The sequence below is a fragment of the Rhipicephalus microplus genome, chromosome 10 (assembly GCF_043290135.1).
Source record: "Rhipicephalus microplus isolate Deutch F79 chromosome 10, USDA_Rmic, whole genome shotgun sequence".
Taxonomy (NCBI): Eukaryota; Metazoa; Arthropoda; class Arachnida; order Ixodida; family Ixodidae; genus Rhipicephalus; species Rhipicephalus microplus.
Window position 1 is genome coordinate 1,378,166 of NC_134709.1, and position 22,598 is coordinate 1,400,763.

At 47.3% G+C, this 22,598-nt stretch overlaps 1 protein-coding gene across 6 annotated transcripts in view; it reads right to left on the minus strand.

Moving 5' to 3' along the window:
* Positions 1-15,655, minus strand: part of Rtca (RNA 3'-terminal phosphate cyclase) — a 116,034-nt gene extending 100,379 nt beyond the window's left edge. For 4 of the 6 annotated variants that reach the window (XM_075874847.1, XM_075874848.1, XM_075874846.1 and 1 more), the window contains exons 1-4: positions 14,447-14,548; positions 11,621-11,721; positions 11,018-11,161; positions 1,709-1,832 (exon numbers count right to left, since the gene is read on the minus strand). In XM_075874847.1, the coding sequence (XP_075730962.1) occupies positions 1,709-1,832; positions 11,018-11,161; positions 11,621-11,721; positions 14,447-14,533 (456 nt within the window). In that variant the 5' untranslated portion in view covers positions 14,534-14,548. Of the gene's footprint in view, positions 1-1,708; positions 1,833-11,017; positions 11,162-11,620; positions 11,722-14,446; positions 14,549-15,091; positions 15,317-15,343 lie in introns of those variants that run through there. The other 2 variants (XM_075874845.1, XM_075874844.1) reach the window with 2 other exon arrangements.
* Positions 15,656-22,598: the final 6,943 nt, after the last annotated feature.

Below are 22,598 nucleotides of genomic sequence, written 5' to 3' on the forward strand. Positions count from 1 at the left end.
GACTGCTGACATTTGAAACACCTTCAAGGATTTGGTATGTTGGGCCCGACACAAAGCTTGCAGTAGCCGGTCTCAATTGAATCGGGTAAGTCACTGGTACCAAAGGTGAAAATTACATGTTTTGTTTGTGTTTCTTTTTTGTTTGGTTGTGTCACTATTCTTTGAACCTTCACAACATTCTGGTCTTGCCAGCCTTCCAATAGTTCACACTCTGATAATCCAAGAAGGTCATCATCAGAAATAACACCGCGAACTGTGTTCAAGGATCTGTGGGGGCCTATGGAAACTGGGACATCCCTAAACGCTACTAGTTTAGATTGTTTGTCATATTGAAGCTTGTCGCGAACCTCCAAAAGGAGGGTGCCGCTTCCCAACTTGGTTACACGATACCCCAGGCCGATTACTTTAGTGCGTTGATTGATATGTGGGGTTTGTTGTCACGAAACCACCATATGATTATGAGAAACTCCGTAGTGGAGAGCTCCAGAAATTTCGACAACCTGGAGTTCTTTGACGTGCACCCAAATCTGAGCACAAGGGCATAACATTTCCGCCTCCATCGGAAATGCAGCCGCCGCAGCCGGGATTCGATCCTGCGACCTGCGGGTCAGCAGCCGAGTACCTTAGCCACTAGACCACCGCAGCGGGCTACTTCAGTGAGTGTTTTTGAGACAAGAAAAGGTGAGATTGCTCGGACTGCTTTGTTTTCTTTCTGACTATGCACGACATGAAACTTGGGGAAAGACTGCTTTGGTTTTGAAAAAAGGAACGGTTCTTCAGTGCGCCACCTTTTCGGGCAGCGATCAGGGAGGGGGGGGGGGGGGAATTTGGCCATACAGATTGTGTAAAGTTCGGCGGCGATATTGGTCACTCACCACCGAGCCCAACAAGGGGACGCTACGAGGTTTAATAGTAAACACTTGGAGACGGCAGCCACGCATCGCCGCTATAACCGAATATAACTACCCAAAGTTAACCCTTCCCGTCAAGAAATTTGGAAGTAAACAGAAAAGAGAATATGACAGCACAGATAAAAAGTGAGAGATAAAGACGAAGATGTAGAGAGAGAGAGAGATAGGAAAAGGCGACTGCCGATTTCTTTTGGGTGGGTCAGCCCAGGGGTGCAATCTACATGAAGCTGGGGCCAAAGGGTTGTGTTGCCTCTGCCGGGGTGCCATGAAGGTCCAAATCACCCAGCGTCGACTCAACCCCCAGGATCCCCTTTTCCCCAAACACAGGAAAGCCACGCAGGACAAGGCGTGGGAGGGAGTTGAAGCCCCCCCTGTTGGCTCGGTTCTGTGGTGTTGCCAATCCATTTGGTGGGAAAAAAAAAACACACTGAAGCTAGCGCTGCTGCTATTAGCCACGAGCAGGGTGTTCGGTGAAATTAACGTAGTGCCTCCCGTTACTTGAATTATTCGCGAGACTTGCTGCAACGCTGTCCACGGCTTCGCGCAAACACTGCAGGATGTGCTTGAGACGCCACTGATGCACGCGACGGCGAACCTGTCACCGCCGGCCACCACACATGGCCGTAACCATGGCAGCATCAGCAGTAACTATGGTAACCTTCAGGTGAAGGTGACAGAGTGAAGGTGAAGGTCACCTTCAGAGTGAAGGTGATGCCCTAAAGAGCCTAGAGCAACGACATCAGTTAGAGTTTGCTTGGAGCTAGCATGTCACAGAATGAAACGGAAAGAGAAGTTACCGAGATTGTGTAGTCAATCTGGGGTGCCATCTCTGCATTGGTTCCACCCCGAAGGCGTAACACAGATGGTGCGTCGGCAAACAGCAGGCACGGCAGGGCAGCTTGAAGGAGCAGCACAACACTCCTAAAAATTCAAACACCAACACACATTTTTTAAATTTCAGCCAAATTCCCTTCCCCTATTGCAAAATACATAAATGCAACATATATGAACTGTCAACATTTGAACACATCCCCTGCAGGTGTGAATTGTGATGCAAGGTGCACAAATGCATAAAATTCCCATAACATGAATTCCGAGGCACTGAATATTATATTCCATGAAATAAATTGAAGGAATGTGTTACGTGTGAGTTTCAATGATTACTGTTAATTGACAAGTAATTAAGTATTTAATCATTCTGTAAACAGCAGGCACAGCCCGGTAGCCTGAAGGAGCAATGCCAATTTTTTTAAAATAGACAACTCAAATTTCTTTCAATTTGAGCCTAATTTACATCCCCCAATGCAAAATAAGCCAACAGTAGATATGTGTATATACACTCAAACCTTTTTATAATGAAGTTGAATTATAATTCATAACAGAGATATAATCCTAACACTGTATATAGTGCTAAAATATCCCTCATTTACTTCATTATAGCCAATAGTATTTTGTTATATGTGTTCGTTACATCAAGGTTTAGAGTGTATCACCTTCACATATAAATTGTGATGTACGGTGCATTAAATTCACAAAGTGTAATTCCAAAGCATTCAATATTACATTCAAAGAAAAAAAATGAAAGAATGTGTTGTTACGTGTGTGTTTCAGTACTCATGTTCATTAGCATGTATTAAATGATTATTCTATAATCAGTCTTGCTTTTGTGTAAAATAAAAATCAGATATTACCGTATATACTCGTGTAAGGGCCGCCCTCGTGTAAGGGCCGCACCCCAACTTTGAAAGCGGATATTTCGAAAAAAAAAAAAACAAAAGTTCAAAATGTCCCGCCAGAAAAGTGTAGTTAGTTCATTTACAGCCAGATGGCGCTGCACGCTTTTCCGCTTTTATTCTATTTCCGCCGACGCGCCGACCACGCTGTTGACAGCGCGCCGCCATATTTGCCTTGTGCAGCCTCTTTGTTGGCATCGTTCCTAGCATCGTGTCGATACGTTGGCAGCGCGACTTCAGATCGGTGTCGTCGGTGTCACTTTGTTGGTTGTAGTGAACCCTGCAGAAGCCAGCGCACGTGACGGACGATGGGCCGGCATCTGAGATCATTCACTGCAGCATTTAAGCTGCAAGTGATTGACTATGCCGAGGAGCACGGGAAGCGGGAAGCTGGACGAAAGTACGACGTCGATGAGAAGCGCGTGCGTTACTGGATGAATCAGAAAGATGCCCTCGCCGCTACTAACAGGAGCCGAAAGGCGTTTCGCGGGAAAAAGTGCAAGTACCCGCAACTCGAAAGCGAGCTCGTCAACTACGTCGTCGACACACGAAGGGACGGCTACGCCGTATCGACTGACATGATACGCGTCAAAGCCCTCAGCATCGCTCGCCACATGGAAATACCCCCGGCACAATTCAAGGCAAGTCGGGGCTGGGCTACGCGGTTTATGAACCGTAACCAGCTTTCTATTCGGCGCCGAACGACGATTTGCCAAAAACTGCCGCGCGAGTACGAAGACCACGTCATTAAGTTTCATCGCTTCGTGAATGCTCTCAGGAGGGAGCATGAATACGACCTGTCCCAAATTGGGAATGCGGACCAGACACCTGTGTGGTTCGATGCACCGGAAAGCACCACAGTGGATTTAAAAGGTGCGAAAAGTGTGTCTGTGCGCACGACTGGTGCAGAACGCCAAAGGTGCACTGTGATGTTGTGCATCACGGCAGACGGCAGGAGGCTTCCGCCGTACGTCGTATTTAAAAGGAAGACTCTCCCAAAAGAGAAGTTCCCTCAGGGAATCGTCGTACGTGCGCAAGAGAAGGGCTGGATGTCCGAGGAACTGGTCGTTGACTGGATTAAGACCGTCTGGGCAAACAGACCTGGAGGGCTGTTACAACGGAAAGCCCTCCTTGTTTTGGACAGCTTTAGGGGCCACTTGACCGACCGCGTCAAGAACCGAGTTGCCGCAACTCGTACGGACTTGGCCGTCATTCCCGGTGGCCTGACGAGTGTGCTGCAGCCGCTCGACGTATGCGTCAACAGACCATTCAAAGTGGAATTTCGCCGATGTTACTCTGAATGGATGGCTGGAGGCGTCCACGAGAAGACCCCTACAGGACGGCTGAAGCGGGCGTCGCTCCAACAGGTGTGTGAATGGATTTTGAATGCGTGGCGTGCCATGTCAGTAGAAGTAGTTGCTAAAAGCTTCAAGGTAACGGGAATTTCGAACTCCATGAACGGCACCGAAGATGACCGTCTCTGGGAAGACGCGGACGCCGAGGCGAGCTCCTCCGAGAACGAGGACAGCGAAATGGAATCCGAATAAAAACATTTCTGGCATGTCATTTGTGACTCTTGCACTCTGCTACTGTTGCATAAACAGTACAGACCTTTGGCCTGTACTGCCTGTACTAAATCGGCCTGATTCGTGTAAGGGCCGCACCTAGCAAAATTTTCGAAAAAAAAGTGCGGCCCTTACACGAGTATATACGGTAAGCCGTAAATGCATGCGCAGTTTGTTTTTTGGTTGTATTCATTTAGAGCAATAGAAGAAAAATACTCCCAATGTTTATTCTTGAGCGGTCGGTCAATCTTCAAATATGGTAGTGTATCCAGCTAAAGGATCCTCTGCACAATGTGTATCAGCTAAAGGATCCTCTGCACAATGAAGTTAACTCTTTTTTTACCACACCTATTCAAATCGATCACTGGTGATCCAAGCCTTAAACTGCCGTCTTCTATGCATTAGAGGGGTCTCTCGTACACATAACTCCTCATATAGTTAGTTCAAGCATTGCTCTTTCCAAATCTGCAAAAATTTTTTTACTGTGGCAAAACCGCGATTTTCGGCAATTTTTTTGTCGACTAAAGTGTGTTGTTTCAAAACAGGACGTGCTTGTCAAGAGTAAGAAAAAAACATTCCTCTGAAGTATATGTTGCATGACCTTCAACTTTCAGTGTTCATATAATTTTCATAAAGTGAACTATGACATTCTGTAGTGCCGTGATATAGATTGACATGAAGACCAAAAATAGTGCTGAATGAACAGGGACAGAAGAAGTGGACACAACACAGGTGCTAACTTCCAATATAATTATTACCACACTGCCTATATAGTCCGAGGATACAATCACATGACATATGATGAGCGCAACAATTATTTCTTAAGAACAACAGTTCTTTTTCACTCAGGATAAGCCATGATGCACACAGAGCCCAGAGATGAGATAGCCTTAGCCTCAACAATCTCTTTTGTAGGCGTGTCATTCACCCTCTTTATTACTGTATATGTTTTGAAGAGTGGTGTGCGGCCACAGCATTTACAATGAATGGCTAGCCATTTACCCAATTCATATTGTCGCTAGGAGAAAATAACAGAATACAGGACGACGGTGCGACCAGAAAAAACGAGGTCTGTATTAACAGAACAAAAGAGCAGCCGTTTCGACTTCTTCCTCGGAGGAACCGTGGGTGCTGTCCACGCTCATCACTTCATCGTCCTCTGTCTTCTTTCCCAGCCTTTAGTCGTGACATTAGCCTCCCATTCAAGAAAGCGTCGTCCCGATGCTTTATAATCAAAGCGGTTTGTACTCGTTGGAAACGCACGAGTTCATTCGGAGAAATAAGGCTTCATGCGTACCACGTGCACAACTTCTGGAGCATACCTTCCACGCCTTAAGAGTGCGCAGTATCAGGAACAACCTCATAAATAATGTCACTGATACGTCGCAGAACTTTATAGGGACCAAAGTACCGTCTTAACAGTTTTTCTGAGAGGCCACGGCGCCGAATAGAAGTCCGTATCTAAACTTTCTCTCCTGGCTCGTAGGAGACTGGTCGGTGATGAAGGTTATACCGTCTTGAATCGTAGTCCTGCTGGCGACTAATACGTAGGCGTGCAAGTTGTCGGGCTTCTTCGGCCAGCTGAGTGATATATACAGCATCCGTTTCAGCGTCTTTGCACTCGTGCGGCAGCACAGCATCCAGCATAGTGTTGACTTCACGACCATGAAGAAGGCGGAATGGCGTTGTTCTTGTTGTTTCTTGATGAGCCGTGTTATAGGCGAACGTGACATACGGCAAGATCTCGTCCCAGTTTTTATGCTCCACATCGACGTACATGCAGAGCATAACCGCTAGTGTCTTGTTGAGACGCTCCGTAAGACCATTCGCTTGCGGATGATACGCCGTTGTTCCCCGGTGGGATGTGCCACTAAGTTTTAAAACTGTCTGTAATAGTTTGGCTGCGAATGCAGTTCCCCTGTCAGTTATTACCACTAATGGAGCACCATGCCTCAGCACCACATTCTCTACAAAAAATCGGGCTGCTTCACTTGCCGTGCCCCTCTCCAAAGCCTTGGTTTCGGCGTAACGAGTGAGGTAGTCGGTGGCTACTATAATCCATCTGCGACCTGCTGATGAGGTTGGAAATGGGCCCAAAAGATCCATTCCGACTTGAGCGAATGGAGTAACAGGCACGTCAATAGGATGGAGGAGGCGTGCTGGTTTGACGGGTGGAACTTTCCTGCGCTGGCAATCAAGGCACGTTCGAACATAGTGTTGAACGGTCGCCGTCAGTCTTGGCCAGTAGTATTTCTGCCTCACTCTGCACAACGTACGCGTGTAACCCAGGTGGCCGGATGTTGGTTCATCATGGCATGCCTGTAATACTTCGCTCCTTAGAGATGTTGGGACGACGAGTAAGTAGCCGTTTCCGTGTGGCGTGAAGTTCATCTTATACAGGACGTCGTTGCGCAAGCAAAATGACGAAAGCCCTCTCGCAAACAGTCTAGGTACAGCTGAAGTGCGACCCTCTACAAAACGTATTATGGGTTCTAGTTCGGGGTCGTCTCGCTGCAGCTGTGCGACAGTTGTCGTGTTTACAACTCCGACAAAGGCTGTATCGTCATCTTCTGCCGTCACAGGTTCGTATGGCGCACGAGAAAGGCAATCAGCGTCTGAATGTCACTTCCCCGATCTGTAGACCACCGTCATGTCAAATTCTTGAAGCTTCAGGCTCCAGCGCGCCAACCGTCCTGAAAGGTCTCTTAAATTCGTAAGCCAGCAGAGGGAGTGATGGTCGCTGACAACATTAAAAGGACGACCATACAGGTATGGGCGAAATTTTATAACCGCCCACACCACCGCAAGGCACTCTTTTTCCGTAGTGGAATAATTTTCTTCCGCACGTGAAAGAGTTCTACTCGCGTAAGCTATTACTCGTTCGACGCCATCCTGCCACTGCACGAGTACAGCTCCTAAGCAGACATTGCTAGCGTCGGTGTGCACTGTTGTCGGTGCATCATCATCAAAGTGTGCGAGGACTGGTGGCTTCTGAAGGCAATGCCGCAGCTCGTCGAACGATTTTTGCTGCTCTTCATTCCATACGAATGCGACGTCTTCTCTGGTAAGGCGGGTCAACGGCGAGGCAATGCCCAAGAAGTTCTCAATGAAGCGTCGGTAGTAAGCACACAGTCCTAAAAACCGTCTGACCGCCTTTTTGTCAGTTGGCGCTGGAAAATTCGTAACGGCAGCTATTTTTTCAGGGTCAGGCCGCACACCTTCCCTACTGACAAGATGCCCCAGGAACAGAAGCTCTTCGAAGCCGAAATGGCATTTTTCCGGCTTAAGTGTTAGTCTGGCGGAACGGATAGTTAAAAATACTGAGTGCAGTCGCCTGACGTGTTCGTCGAATGAGGCAGAAAATACGATGACATCATCTAAATACACTAAGCACGTCTGCCACTTGAGGCCTGATAGTACAGTGTCCATTAGCCGCTGAAACATTGCCGGTGCTGAGCACAAGCCAAATGGAAGTACCTTAAATTCAAAGAAGCCATCAGGTGTCACGAAAGCTGTTTTCTCCCGGTCTCTTTCATCGACTTCTATCTGCCAATACCCACTCCTTAGATCCATCGACGAGAAATAACGCGCGTGGCGTAGTCCATCGAGTGAATCGTCGATACGTGGAAGTGGGTAGACGTCTTTTTTTTTGTCACCTGATTCAGCTTGCGGTAATCCACGCAGAAACGTAAGGTGCCGTCTTTTTTCTTCACTAATACAACCGGCGAAGCCCACGGGCTTTTCGGCGGCTGAATAACGTCGTCTTCAAGCATCTGTCACACCTGCTTTTCGATGGCTTCACGTTCTCGCGGAGCTACCCGGTATGGGTTTTGCCTGATGGGTCTGGTCATGTCGTCCGTTATAATTCCATATTTCGTCAGCGGCGTTTGACGGACCCTGGAAATCGAAGAGAAACAATCTTCAAACTTGTTAATAAGCTGCATGATACTTTGCTTTTGCGCCGGCAGCAAACTTCGGCCAATATCAACAGATAGAGGTGCGGGGGTCAGATCAGTTGAGTTATCTTTTTCAAGAGTTAGGCAGTCTGTGATCTCGGCGAGCTCTTCCACAGAGCTGAAGTTCGTAACAAGGACGTGCGTGTGTCCGCATTTTATGCTTACGACGCCTCTTGAGATAGATAAACCATGGCTGAATAGCAGTGTTGGAATTTGCTCGGCGATGTTTTTAGAATCGCTCGACTTGCCACATGTCACAGCCACGAGCGCACTCGACCGCGGTGGAATGGTCACGTCGTCTTCGAAGACGCGCGAAGGCTGACGTCGCTGGTCTGTACAGGGCACATCCAAAACTTGATCTGGGGCCATCCAAAACGTAACCGATCTCTCAGGAATGTTGATAATGGCACCGTATTCACGCAAGAAGTCCATGCCCAAGATCAGGTCTTTGCAGCACTCCGGTAAAATTACAAAAGTAGCGACGAAATCTTAACTGCCGATATTAATTTGACCTGTACATTTGCCTGTCGGTGTCACCAATTGACCCCCTGCGGTTCTAATGTTTGGGCCCGTCCATATTGTTCTTACTTTCTTTAGGCAGTCGGCGAGTTTACGGCTTATAATAGAGAAGTCCGCACCAGTATCTACCAGTGCTGTTACTGGGGGTCCGTCTATACAAATGTCTAGATTGGCGCTTACGATTTCCGTTGATGTCGGTGACGTCGTATCGTCCTTGGTATCGTGCGTCGTACGATCCGTGGTATCATTCGTCGTATCGCGTCGTAGAGAAGATGTTGGGGGTGTGATAGCATCTCGACGGGCGGCAACCTTCCCCCCAAAGGTCGCAGCTGTTAGTTTCCCCGACGAGGGCTAGGAGATCTGCCCCAGACCACCTTGGAGTAACTGCGCTGCGGCGGCGAGTTCGGTGCAGGTGAAGGAGAGCGGGGTCGACGATACGGCACTTCGGGTTGCTGTGCTTGCTTTCGGGCCTGCACTGCTGTCACGGCGGTTATCGAAATAGGCACGAGGGGAGGTTTGTAGAAAGTTATGATGTCTACGGTCACGGTACGGGCAATTGCGGAAAATATGGCCGGCTTCTCCGCAATGAAAGAAAGTGGTCGACGGTCGACGGTGCGCCACAAGTCCGTCTTACTGATGAATGGTCTGCTGGTGGGCATACCTTGCGCCCAAGATGCAGATGTCGGCGGAGTGTACATTGGCGCCGTTTGCATAGGCATGTTGGACTGTGGATACGGCTGCAGCGGATTGGGAGCTGGGGCCAACGGCTCGTTGTAAGGCCCTTGGCTCACGTCACGATAAGCCAGTGGTGACGAGTTGTAGGACACTGGAGTGTGTCGACGGACAGCTGATGCGTAGCTCACAGACCGCTGGTCTGAAGGCGATTCGGGCAACGAAAATGCCTGGCGGAGTTCTTGCCGCACAACTTCTGCAACGCAAGCCATGGTATTTTCTTGCGGAGTCACAAGGAGGTTTCGGATCTCCTCCCGAACGACCTCACGAATGAGTTCGCGCAGAGAACCCTCACTACCGGCACTCAAAGCAGAGAGACTGGGAGATGTTTTGATTGGTTAGTAATGGTATCGGCGCCATTGCTGCAGTGCTCGCTCGATTGTTGTAGCCTCTTTGACGAATTCCACTACGCTTGTTGGTGGGTTGCGTAGGAGACCGGCAAACAGCTCTTCCTTGACGGCCCTCATTAGATGTCGGAGCTTTTTAGCTTCAGGCATCTCGGGGTCGGCCCGCTGAAATATGCGGGCCATGTCTTCCGCAAACATGGCGACGCTCTCGTTTGGTTTCTGTATGCGTGCCTCGATGAGCTGCAGAGCAGAATCACGGCGGTCGATGTTTGCGAATGTCCCGAGAATTTGCTGCCGAAATTCCTCCCACGAAGACAGCGTTGACTCGTGGTTCTCGTACCACGTACGAGCGCTGTCTGCCAAAGCAAAGTAGACGCGCGATAGCTTTTGTTCAGTGGGCCAGCGGTTGGCTTTGGCGACTCGCTCATACTGGGCTAACCAGTCCTCGACGTCTTCATAAACCTCACCGTGGAAGGTCTCAGGAATTAGAGGCTGATCAACAGTAAGCTGTGAAGGCCCTCCGGTAGCCATTTCTCCTGGTACGGTGTGTTGCTGGAGAAGTTCGAGCGGGATCGCCTCGGGACTAAGGCCTCGTTGTCGGCGACTGTAGCGGTGGACAGGAGTATCCACTGCAGGAACGAATTGCGGTGGTGGACTGGATGTGCTAGGGCGCGGAGTTGTCCCAAGCATCACTTGGAGAAGTCCAGTACCTCCACCAATGCCGCTACGTGAAAATAACAGAATACAGGACGACGGTGCGACCAGAAAAAACGAGGTCTGTATTAACAGAACAAAAGAGCAGCCGCTTCGACTTTTTCTTCCTCGGAGGAACCGTGGGTGCTGTCCATGCTCATCACTTCATCGTTCTCTGTCTTCTTTCCCAGCCTTTAGTCGTGACAATATTAACATTGTTTGAATGTTCCATTTATCTACGTGGCAAAGCTTTTTCTGTGCGATATATTGACCACCACGGGAAATCAGGATATCATATAAAGTGCTACTGAACAACAAAAAAATGCAGTTTGGTGCTTCTTATCACAAAGGCTAGCCAACCTTTTGGGAGCTGCTTAACCTCAGAAAGCACAGCTGACTTCTTCAGATTGTGTGAAATCACTAAGCACTATTTTTCATCATTAGTAGCTGCAGCAAGCTCAAATTTCAACAGTGTTGATGAATTGGAAGTCTTTACATACCTGAGTAAAAGCAGTTATAATCCCTGTGCCCAGTTTATAACATCACCATTGATACACTCACCCAGCTGTGCCAGTGTCGGCAGAGAAGACGCCACCCCGAATGGGACCGGGATACAACTCAATCTCCGTCGAACCAATGACGGCGTTCACCAGGCGGCCTCCACAGATGTCCCTCACCAAGTTTATACCAGTCAAATGCTGTGGCCTGCAATCACAAATCCGGCGCGAACCATGATGCACATGTGTGTCAAATTTACATACTCATTCCAAGAAAAAAAATGACGTATAGTTTTTTGTGAGTGACTACAATGAGCATGTAATTAAATACTTGATTATAGTCAGTCATGTTCCATTTTGACATAAAAAAAATGATATCATAGCCTTCACTGGTCTATACAATTAGTTAGTGGGTTCGTTTATGTCGAGAAATGAAAATTAATACTTTTGACCTTGGCTCTGGAACGCAGCACATCGAACGACCTGTCATACTTTAGAGTGCCTTCGCAAAAAAGTAATCAGCTGAAGTCAAGAGATGCTGACTATGCGAAATGAGCAATGCTCTCTTTTAGCCACATGTCGATACAACTAGCACAAACAAGTTGTGTATACAAACGACGCTGGAGTGCTTATGACAGCGCTAAGAATTAAACAGTGTAGCCATTACCTGAGGCCCGGGTTGCTCCTCCCAGCTCGTATGTTAGTTACATGCACTGGCTTTCGGAACAGTGCACTGAACGCAACGGCCATCCGCAGAACCTGCCCTCCCTAAGAAAAAAATATAATGAAACAACATTGCTATCCCGTCGTCATAGGAATCACTATAACGTGTCCTTACGAACTAAGTTGAACATTTACTGTGTGTTGACATAAGAAAGCTCGCACTTTTAGAGGGAACACAGCAACGCGTGGCTGGCAGCCCGCATGGCACGAACTGGCGGCGAGATTTATAAACACCGCGCATGGGCACAGGCGCGAAAGGGTGGGGCTTGTTGCGTTTTGTCTGCTACTTCCCGCTTCGGCGCTGGCAGTGCACTGGATACCGCGTTCGCTTTTCCGCAATGCGATCCATGTCCCTGCCACTCTCCCTGCTCCTCCCCGGGTAATCAGCGCGCAAAAAAAAGTGCCGTTTTTTGTTGTTGTGCTTTCTCGGCAGCTTTGTTGCGATTCCATTCATGGCCACAGCATCCGACTTCAATATAGAAGCGAAATACAAATAAAAAGCATGTGCCTATAGTATTTAGGTAAAGGTTAAGGAAACACGTGTTTGGAATTACTTTAATGTATCCCACTACGGCGAGACACAAAATTATATAATTATTGAGGATTGCAATACCCAGCAAATGTTAGTTATAACTTACGTTACATTTCGTTGTTTTTTTTTTCTACATTGAAGCGAAAACGCTAGAAGCTCCTCATTCGGAATATGTGATAGCATTCACTTTTCTGAAAATCATTAGGTTTCACTAATACGCGCGCTGAAAAGTGCTGTACGTAAAACAGAACGGAGTAAAAGAAAATTTATTCCTAAAACCTTAGTAACAAACAGGTCGAGGGAGCTCAGATCTGTAGCCTCGAAACATTTGAATAACGCAATGGTAATGAAACACATCTGTGCCCTGCGAAACAAAATAAAATGCAGATCTGTCTAAGCAAAATAAAACTATGCATGACAGAACTAGGCACTACTAAAAATTACATTTGTAATGCTGATGATTACGCTGGTGATGAGAAAGTGGCCTTTTCGCGACGGCAGTGACAGCCCGCTGGCTATATTCTTTGGTGTACAGCTCAACTATTTGAAGCCTTTCGTCCTCAGGTACTCTAGCCATGCCGCTTCTAAGAACTAGCTCTGCCGAAAATGCAATCAGCGAGTAAATACGCCCCTAGCTGTGCAATTCTGCGAAAGTGATAATGAAGCCCATCACTCGCGCAGCCTGGTGCTTGTGCTCACCAAAAATGTAATTATAAGCTTTCCAAATGCTGTTCGAACCGGGCAGTCGCTTTTGATAACAGACATGAAAATCGATGGTCGATGAAGCGAGCACAGCAACCTTGGCGCTAGCACGCGCGAAGCGTAGGGCAAGGAAGAAGCAGACGATGCAGGCAAGTACTGCCCTTGCGATTCAGCACGCATGCCCCGCATTCTCAAATCTCGCCAGCAGTTGGCGCCCCACGGACTGCCGGCCACGCGCTCGCGTGTTCCCCCTAACAGTGGACTATACTGTACATTCATGTGCGACAGCTATAGCACCATTTAATGCGAATGCATCCACATTTCCATTCTGATGACTAAAGTCCATGATCAATGATTAAACAAACCTTTGTTGTGGTCATAAATGCTTGTGATAGCTGCCGTAGTTAAAGTGGCCCTCAACACAAACTAAGCGTGTTTTCATCGCTTCTCAAAACTGTGTAATACACCGATATTGTTATACACATAGCAATGCCAAAAACAAAGCTGTCAGGATTTTATTTCAATACAGAAACCACACGGTTTTTGAACTAGAGTGACACACTGCAGCTATATTTGTGATCCAAAGAAATTCTTCCCCAAGAGGGAGCGACAACATAGGCTGTGATTTTGACTGGTATGACGCAACAAGTAACACATAATATTTACACGGTTCCAGATAGGTGTGCTAAAAATTATAAAAGGCACCCTTTATACATCCTCAGATGCAAAAGGATTTCTCTTTTGAAAGTGTGAAAACATACACAAAACGACACTAGGAACGCTGCATAACAGCCACCGCGAAGCAAGTCATCCAGTATGTCTTTGTAGGAGACATGATGATTAGAAGTGGCCCTTGATGTCAGTGGGGAGTGAAATGCGAAAGAGAAATTTTTTTTTCCTGATCTTCTGCTAGAGTTCTGAAGTTTAAAGGCCAATGACTTTTGTCACCATGTGCGGATTTCTATCCTTCTTTTTGCATTCATCTCAGTATTTGGCACTACATTGACTCCAGTTAAGCAGAATGCAGAAGAAAAGGCGACGCAGGGCCACTTTAATGGTGAGATCGGAATTTGAGAAAGCAGCGTGACAGCCTGAAGAGCATCACTGATTGGACGCCGATCGTGCACTAAGGTTAGCTACTCGGGGAACGTAAAACTTGTTGAACACCACTGCCCGACCAGAGGGAAACGCACGGCGCGTCATGTCTTCCCTGTTGGCCAGCCGCGATTTTGCACGGTTTTCAGATAAGAAGGAATGAGGAGTTACAGCCAGGCGAGGCAGGCACACGTCACAGAACTTTTTTTTGTTTAAGGATAAGCGCTATGAGCGAGGGCAACGCTTGGGCTATGATTGTCACCTGGTGATGTGTTAAGGCGTCTACATAAACTGCACTTCTAGTGGAAACGTGCCGAATAAGATGGGCGAATATAAACAATGCACTGAAGCAGCTAATGGTGGATGACACTGTCGTGATGCATTAGTTCACTTTACCAAAAGCACTGTGAGACGAGAGTGTTACATGTATTTAAATCTTACAGTGTGTGTGACCGTCGCGCAGTGGATAGAGTGCCCGTCATCTGTTGACGGGCACTCTATCCCAGGGGTCGTGGGTTTAACTCCCATTGATGGATTTTTTTTCTTTGCCTTCTGATCGTGTTGATTTTTTCAACATCATTTTCGTGACGAAAACACGTAACTGTTGTCTTGGTGGGCCCGGTCGTATGAAACACTTCATGTTGAAAACGAATGCCATCCGGCATTGTCAATTGAAGGATGTCTGCGCATAGAACCTGCTACTCCTATATAGAAGCGCTACACAACGGACAAAGCAGTAGCACGCGCCTAAGCGTGCGCAGGGTTCTCATAAAGGGGGGAGCGAAAGTTCTTCCCAGCGCTCCCCGCTCACTATGAAGCTCATGCATGAGGCCGAGTTTCTGGCCCTCCTAAGTTCACGGAGCCGCTTTCCTCCCCCACCCTTGTTCGCACGCCCATGAGCATCTGTTTCAGGGCTACTTAGTGCACTCCACACAAAACATAGCGCACGACAGACAGAGACGCAAATGCCTGCGCAAATGCCAGTCTTTCGTTTCTGAACGGACAAAGTGAAACCATGAGCGGCACAGCACGTGGTTGTAAAAGCTGTTGTTCGCAGCCGCTACCTCACGTTAGCTGCAAGCTTACGTTGTGGCTTGAATTGCAACACAAGGACCTAGCATGAAGTACGACTAATAGGTAAAGAATCATCACTGCGCGTCGGTTTTAGCCTATTTCTGCAGAAAGCGGCAGCTCAAACGGCCTGCTGGGCGCTCTCGACAAGTGTCATTCCGCCTGTACTAATGCTGCAAGACAGCGCATTACAAGTGATAGCCCTCATATAAGGTGACTCTCATTTGACACTTTGGAGCGAGGCTATCTTCGTCAGTCGGTACTCACGCCTTCCATAACGCTGCCATCGACGGTAAGTAGCTTCTCACTCGCTTCACCTGACATTCTGATTCGCCGACAGCTTTTAGGAAGGCGAACGAGATAGGATACTCGTTGGTTCAACACAGAAACGCGCGCGCATTTGCCGGCGACAACGCGACCACTCACACACCACCCGTGCACACCACCAACTCGCAAAAGAGAAACTGGTAGGTGTTCTGTGGGGAAAAATCATCGTGGGAAAAACTGTGCCTTCACATCAGTTCTGCCAACCTGCGGAGCCACTTTTTCCCTCTCTGGAGAAAAAAAGTTCCTGATATTTCTAGTTATTTGTGGAGAGCGGTTTTTTGAAGACTGATATGTTTGTGTTGTGCAAAACGATTTTAAAGTTCACTTTTACGATATAGAGGTACATTTGTTCATGCATAGGTTTGAAAATATTCGCTAAAATCACCGGGATGAAGGTGTAAAAATGTTGCAGTACACATTGCAAAGCTTTAAACTTCATTTTATTCTATGAAATCACAAAGATAAAGCGCTAATGACATTGGGGGGGAGGGGGGGATCATGTAGTTTCGCAATATTTTGGCAGAGACTGCTACGCCGCGCGGTGCACAAGCAACCCCACACAGCAGAATGTGACAGAAAGAGCTGCTGCACCGCACGGAAGTGACGTTATGCATTTTTTGGCTAGGCGCTTTGTTTGAATAGTCGGGAGTGTCTAGCGGTACGTCTAGACATGACAATAAAAGCAGTTAAAATTACGTCCAAACAAAAAAGTGAACAAAAATGTTTGTTAGGTTTAGCGTGACAACTATACAGAACCGGCTTGTTTGCCCTCGCAAAGTGATCGGCAGTTGTGGCGTAGTTGGTTAAAGTTACACATGAACTGGTGAGGTCGGTGGTTCAAGTCTCATTGCAGTTATCGATACTTTTTCTTTTTTTGTTCACGCATGTAATGTTTTAACATTTGCGCCTCCTCATCAGCCCGAATTACTGCTGGTGGTGGTCCCATCTACAGGCCCTTTATTATTGGATCTTCGATGACTCTTGCAGGATTGACTATATTTATTATCATAAATGTTTTGCGAATTAGTGCTCTTAATCTGCGAGACGCAAAAAGACACAAAAAACTCGAATGCAGCTGGCTGCATTGGTTTCTTTGGCACAGGTGTCAGGAATGTTGATTTCCACGGTTTATCAAAGTTTTGATGACAGAAAGGTGCACTGCAACGTAGTCTCGGGTAACTTTTTTTATGTCGCTCAGTGTACCATCACCTGACGAGGTATCCGGCAGGCCGCTTTCGCTAAATATACTGATGGGTCACCGCAATGTTCTAGGCGATCAGCACTTGATAAACAATGGCCAAGGGCAAGTGCCGATGGCGTTAGCCCATCTAACTACAAAACAGCTTGTCTGCCTTGCTCAATAACACGCGCGGCCTGTGACAGCACGGGAGCAGTCACGTAGCAACGGATGAGAACGTCCGTACGTGTTCGCACTTGAAAAAACAGACGGCAATGCAGTAGCTCTGGCCTTCGTAGATCACAGGCCTCGTAAGAACATTACAATAAAGTTGTTTCCATCCACCGTATGAACACTTCGCCGACGCACTGGGGTTTCATGCATGTGCGTCCGGTCAGTCACACGTGAACTGTGCGAAAGCATTTATTTCATCGTCGCCCTTGTCCTTCGCGACAAGCAAAACTCGGCAGCAAGAACACTTTCACCTTTTACAACACCACGCTTGGCATTGCAATCTAGAAAATGCAGTACGTCCAACAACTGTAATCCGCGCATCATACTGAAAAACTTTATGGCGCACACACTCAGATGAAGCTGCGGCGCGGTGAACGGCCGCGCTAGCTCCAACCACCAGGTTCAACTAAGAATCCAGCAATCACATAAAGCAGCGACGACAGTCCAGTCCTCCTTGGGAGTGGCCTAGGCCATGGCCACGATTTCAGCGGAGTTTTCACCACCTACACACATCGCAGGCGGCTACCATCTCGCAGTGCATAGCCTCCTATATACTTTCTGTGCCCGCTCGATCCCCACGCTTTCCATTCTATTGCACCGTCGCGTCTAGTTCGAGCCGAGCCAACAGGAGGCGCTGGCAGCCCTGGTAAGTTATCTGATTGGTGGCTAAAGTCAAGGCACGAGTGAAAATTAAACCCTTCACTGTGAAATACGAATCCTCCACTTCATTATTTAAAGGGAAAAAAAAGATAAATGTAATGATTAGTTCACTAAGTATTACGGCTAGGTGGCGTTAGCCGCCGCCCGATCTAAAGGGTACAGCCACATCCATCCATCCATTCATCACGGCAGCGGGCGGTACCAGCTAAGCGTTTTTTATCTGCGGCCCATACGGGCGTGTCAGTTGAGAGTTGTTCGAGATCTGCAACTGTACACCGCTATTTCGGAGGCTATGCAAAGTGTTGCGTTGTTGCACTATCCGCCACAGGGGACGCTAGCAATCGAGAACATTCTAAAATAAAAGAAAGAAAGGATGTGGCAGCCGTTTTTCTTCTCATGCGGCAGGCATCTTCTAGAGGAGGCGTTGGCCAAACCAACGCCTCCTTTAGAAAGATTTCTGAGGAATGGCTCACGCTCCCGGCGGAGTTGGCCCGCCTTCAGTTTTAAAAAAGCTCCGCGCGGTGGCGCTCGCGACTGACACTATTATGCAATGTGGTCTTGTGCATGAGATCAGAAGTTCAAGCAAGATTAGAAATTAAGCAACGTGGAATAGGTAGGCTTGCTTTAGAAGCTCACGGGAATACACCAAATCAGGGAGTACAAGGTGATATGGGATGGACATCATTTGAGGGCAGGGAAGCTAGCAGCAAGATAAAATTTGAGAAGTGATTGAGAGAAATGGGGGAATAGCGTTGGGCTAGGAAGGTTTTCAGCTACTTGTACATGAAGAATGTCGATACAAAATGGAGAAAGCGAACCAGGAAGTTGACTGGTAAATACTTAGAAAACAGCAGGTGGCCAAACCAAAAAGAACTATCGGTTAAGAAGAAAGTGAAGGAAACGGAGACTGACATGTGGAAAATGGGCATGATTAAGAAGTCCGCACTAGATTTGATTGATTGATTTGTGGGGTTTAACGTCCCAAAACCACCATATGATTATGAGAGACGCCGTAGTGGAGGGCTCCGGTAATTTTGACCACCTGGGGTTCTTTAACGTGCGCCCAAATCTGAGCACACGGGCCTACAACATTTCCGCCTCCATCGGAAATGCAGCCGCCGCAGCCGGGAATCGAACCCGCGACCTGCGGGTCAGCAGCCGAGTACCTTAGCCACTAGACCACCGCGGCGGGGCAAGTCCGCACTAGAGATATATCGAAATTTTAAGCAGGAAATTGCCAAAGAAAGGATCTATGATAACACTCGGGGTAGTTCTCTACTGTTTGAGGCCAGGACGGGAGTATTGCGAACCAATACATATCGGGCCAAATACGAAGGGGTAGACACAGTATGCAGTGCGTGTGGAGAGGAAGAAGAAACTGCCGAACACTTGATAATGTTCTGTAAAGAGCTTCACCCTGTAGTTCAAATTGACGGCGCAGAGTTTTTCAAAGCACTGGGGTTGAGGGACAGTTAGGGCAAAATAGACTTTAAGTGGGTAGAATTCACTAGAAGGAGGTTATCTTATCGGTGGCTAAAGTGAAGGCACGAGTGAAAATTGAACCCTTTGCTGCAAAGTACAAATCCTCAACCTCAATTTTAAGGAAAAAAGATAAATCTAGTTTTTAGTTCGTTAAGTATTACGTCTTGGTGGCGCTCCACCGCCTCATTTAAAGGGTACAGCCAAATCCATCCATCCATCCATCCATCCATCCATCGGTCTGACGTTCGGCAATGCGGTCTTGTGCATGAGATCAGAAGTTCAAGCAAGATTATAAATTAAGCAACGTGGAATAGGTAGGCTTGTTTTAGGAGCTCATGGGAATACATGATGAGTGATTCTTAAGAGAGAAAGTGAGCCCCGTTACTGTCTGCTCCAGTGAGCGATACCTCCACAGTAGCTTACAAGAGATTGGGGTGAGGAGGGATAAAAAGGGTTGGAGTAAAGGTGTAGAAAAGAGGACGAAGAAGCGACAACAAACTGAGGGGATAGGAGAGATAGGAAAGATGGAAGCACGGTCACTGGAGTCCGAGGACGGGGCACACTTGCGAGAGCTCTAGTCGCCGTCGGTAGATGGCGTAGATCAATCCAGTCGGTCAGAGATACACTGTCGTTGAAGGCCGTCGACGGCAAGAGGTGACGTAGGACGAGCCCAGTCGGCCAGAGCTACGCTGACGCCGGAGATCGCAAGCGCGCGGAGAGCGCGCGCGCACAACCGGTCGGCACGGAATCCAGCAAGCGACTCCCGCGGGAATACACCAAATCAGGGAGTAAAAGGTGATATGGGATCGACATCATTTGAGGGCAGGGAAGCTAGCAGCAAGATAAAATTTGAGAAGCGATTGAGAAAAATGGGGGAGGAGCGTTGGGCTAGGAAGTTTTTTAGTTACTTTTACATAAAGAATGTCGATACAAAATGGAGGAACTGAACCAGAAAATTGACGAGTTAATGCTTAGAAAATAGCAGGGGCTAAACCATGAAGAGCTATCGGTCAAGAAGAAGGTGAAGGAAACGGAGACCGATATGTGGAGAAGTGGCATGATTAAGAAGTCCGTGCTAGAGATCTATCAAACTTTTAAGCAGGAAATTGCCAAGGAAAGGATCTATGATAATACTTTGGGTAGTTCTCTACTGTTTGAGGCCAGGACGGGAGTATTGCGAACCAAGACATATCGGGCCAAATACAAAAGGGTAGACACGGTATGCAGTGCGTGTGGCGTGTGATATATATATATATATATATATATATATATATATATATATATATATATATATATATATATATATATATAATCAAGTTATATTTCTCAAAACAAAATGCGCCAACACCTGCCTATATTTTTGACATTTAACAAAAGAACTACACCTATATTACTAAACATTGTCATAAATATAAATTTCCCGCTTGCAACGTCGTTACGACAATATATTAGGAAAGCAGTACATTTTAAGCTGTCGATGCAAAATTAGAACTGGTTACAGTGAATTTACACAGAGTAACAGACGGGCTATGTATACTATACAACTGGCACTGTTTAATATGTTTAAGATAATCCCTTTCGCATAGAGTTCTTGACTAGAAGGTTGGCGTCTCTCATAATCATATAGTGGTTTTGGGACGTTAAACCCCACATATCAATCAATCAATCAAATCTTGACTAGGAGGTACAGGCGTTCTTTCAGCTCGGCTCCCTGGCTCGGCCTCCTGGAGATTGCATAAAAGAAGCAAAGTGAGCGCGAAAGCACGCGGTTAAAACAAGAAAGCCTTTCAGAAAGCATTAATTATTATATTCCGCAAAACTGAGATGATAAAACTAAGTCGTCATCGATATAAATGTGGTGACAACATTACTTTTAATCAGGTTTCTCATTAAACAATCGAGAGCGTGTGGGCTTATATGAGGAAGAGTGCTCTGGATATAGAAACTGCCGACAAAACGAACGTGTGATTTATTCGTGGTTTTGATACTTCCCTCTTTGTAGCTCACCAGTAGCCACTTATGATGCCAGCGCCGCTCAAAGAGCTGTTTGAGTGAAAAGCTAGGCAGATCCGTGCAAATTCTGATTGTACTACATTTTTTTTTTTTTTTTGTCGGCATGCTCTTGAAACAGTGAATGTGCCGACGCAATATTTGTGTGTCTGCATATTTACTCGTGTGCTATTGCGCTTAGCAGGTGTGCGTACCCTGATAAAGGCTCCGAAGTGCACTCAACGCGCTAAAAACAAGCAAATACACGCTTTCGCGGGCTACTAGCGCGCGCTCCCAATGCAGACGCTTCTGAGATCTTCAGTGCTATGCGACTCTAGCGCCGCCGCTACTGTCACCCACCGGAGAATCAGCCGAGAATCGGCGCGGTCGCCTTGTTCACTCCACTGCCCCCTTCTAGTACACTGTAGCGAGGCATGGTCATGCCACTCAACACCTAGTGCACTCTACCACAATGGCCAGCCAAAGAGTGTTGCGCGGCTGCATACAGAGTTTGTTGCGTCAGAACGTGTGGTACTCAACGTGAAATAAGTATCTTGGATTTCTAGTCTCTAGTCTTCATTTTAAAGCAACACTAGCAGCTGGAATTGCTGACAGCAGAAAATACCGTCGACACCAGCCACGTTAACACCTTCAATTAGCGTCTTCTTGGACTAGTCGATGTCTATTTATATAGGTTAAAGGTACGTATTTTAAAGCAACACTAGCAGCTGGAATTGCTGACAGCAGAAAATACCGTCGACACCAGCCACGTTAACACCTTCAATTAGCGTCTTCTTGGACTAGTCGATGTCTATTTATATAGGTTAAAGGTGCGTGTGAAACACACGCACCTAAGTCGCATGATCCTTCAATGTGTCTGTGTTGTGTGCCTTCCACAAAAGTGTAAAAACAGTTTGCCGTTTGCCGGCTGGCTGAAAAAAAAAAACGAGTAAGAAATACGTCCTGTCGTGAGAAAAGAGAAAAATCGCAGCATATGCATCGAGTGAATGATGATGAGTGGGGCCAAGCGTCCGTCCATGCTTATGTCCGTCCGTCCGTCTGTACCAGGAACGTAGCCACGAGGTGGCACAGCGGGCACGTGCCCTTCCCCTAACTTGTTTTGTCATGTGATAAAGAACAGGAAATGGCCATTTCATGGGGGTGCCCCTTCCAAAATCAAAATAATGCCTCCCCCCCCCCCTCCAGAAAAAAATTTCTGGCTACGCGCCTGGTCTGTACGTTCTTGCTTCCGTCCATCCATGCGTACATATGTGTGTTCGTCCGTCCATCCATGCGGCCGTTCGTCAAGCATCTCCACGGAGTGAATGATGATCATGAGTGGGGCGAAGCGGACGGACAGGTGGACGCACGGACTGACTGACGGGCGCTTCACCCCGCTCATATTCATTCAGTCCGTAGATATGCTGTGGCGCCGTTTTTATTGACATGTAATGCAGTGCAACTGGCTACTACGACTACGATGACACGATACATACGACATGGCTTTTCCCCTAAAAGAAATTGTTGAAGGCACCGGTAGCAACAAGCGCAGAACGTAGGCGCAAGTACATCGTCCCGCAATTGCAGCTTATGTACAACAAGCAATTAAGAACAGTGCATTTTGTGCTATCCAAAACGAACGAGTTAAATACG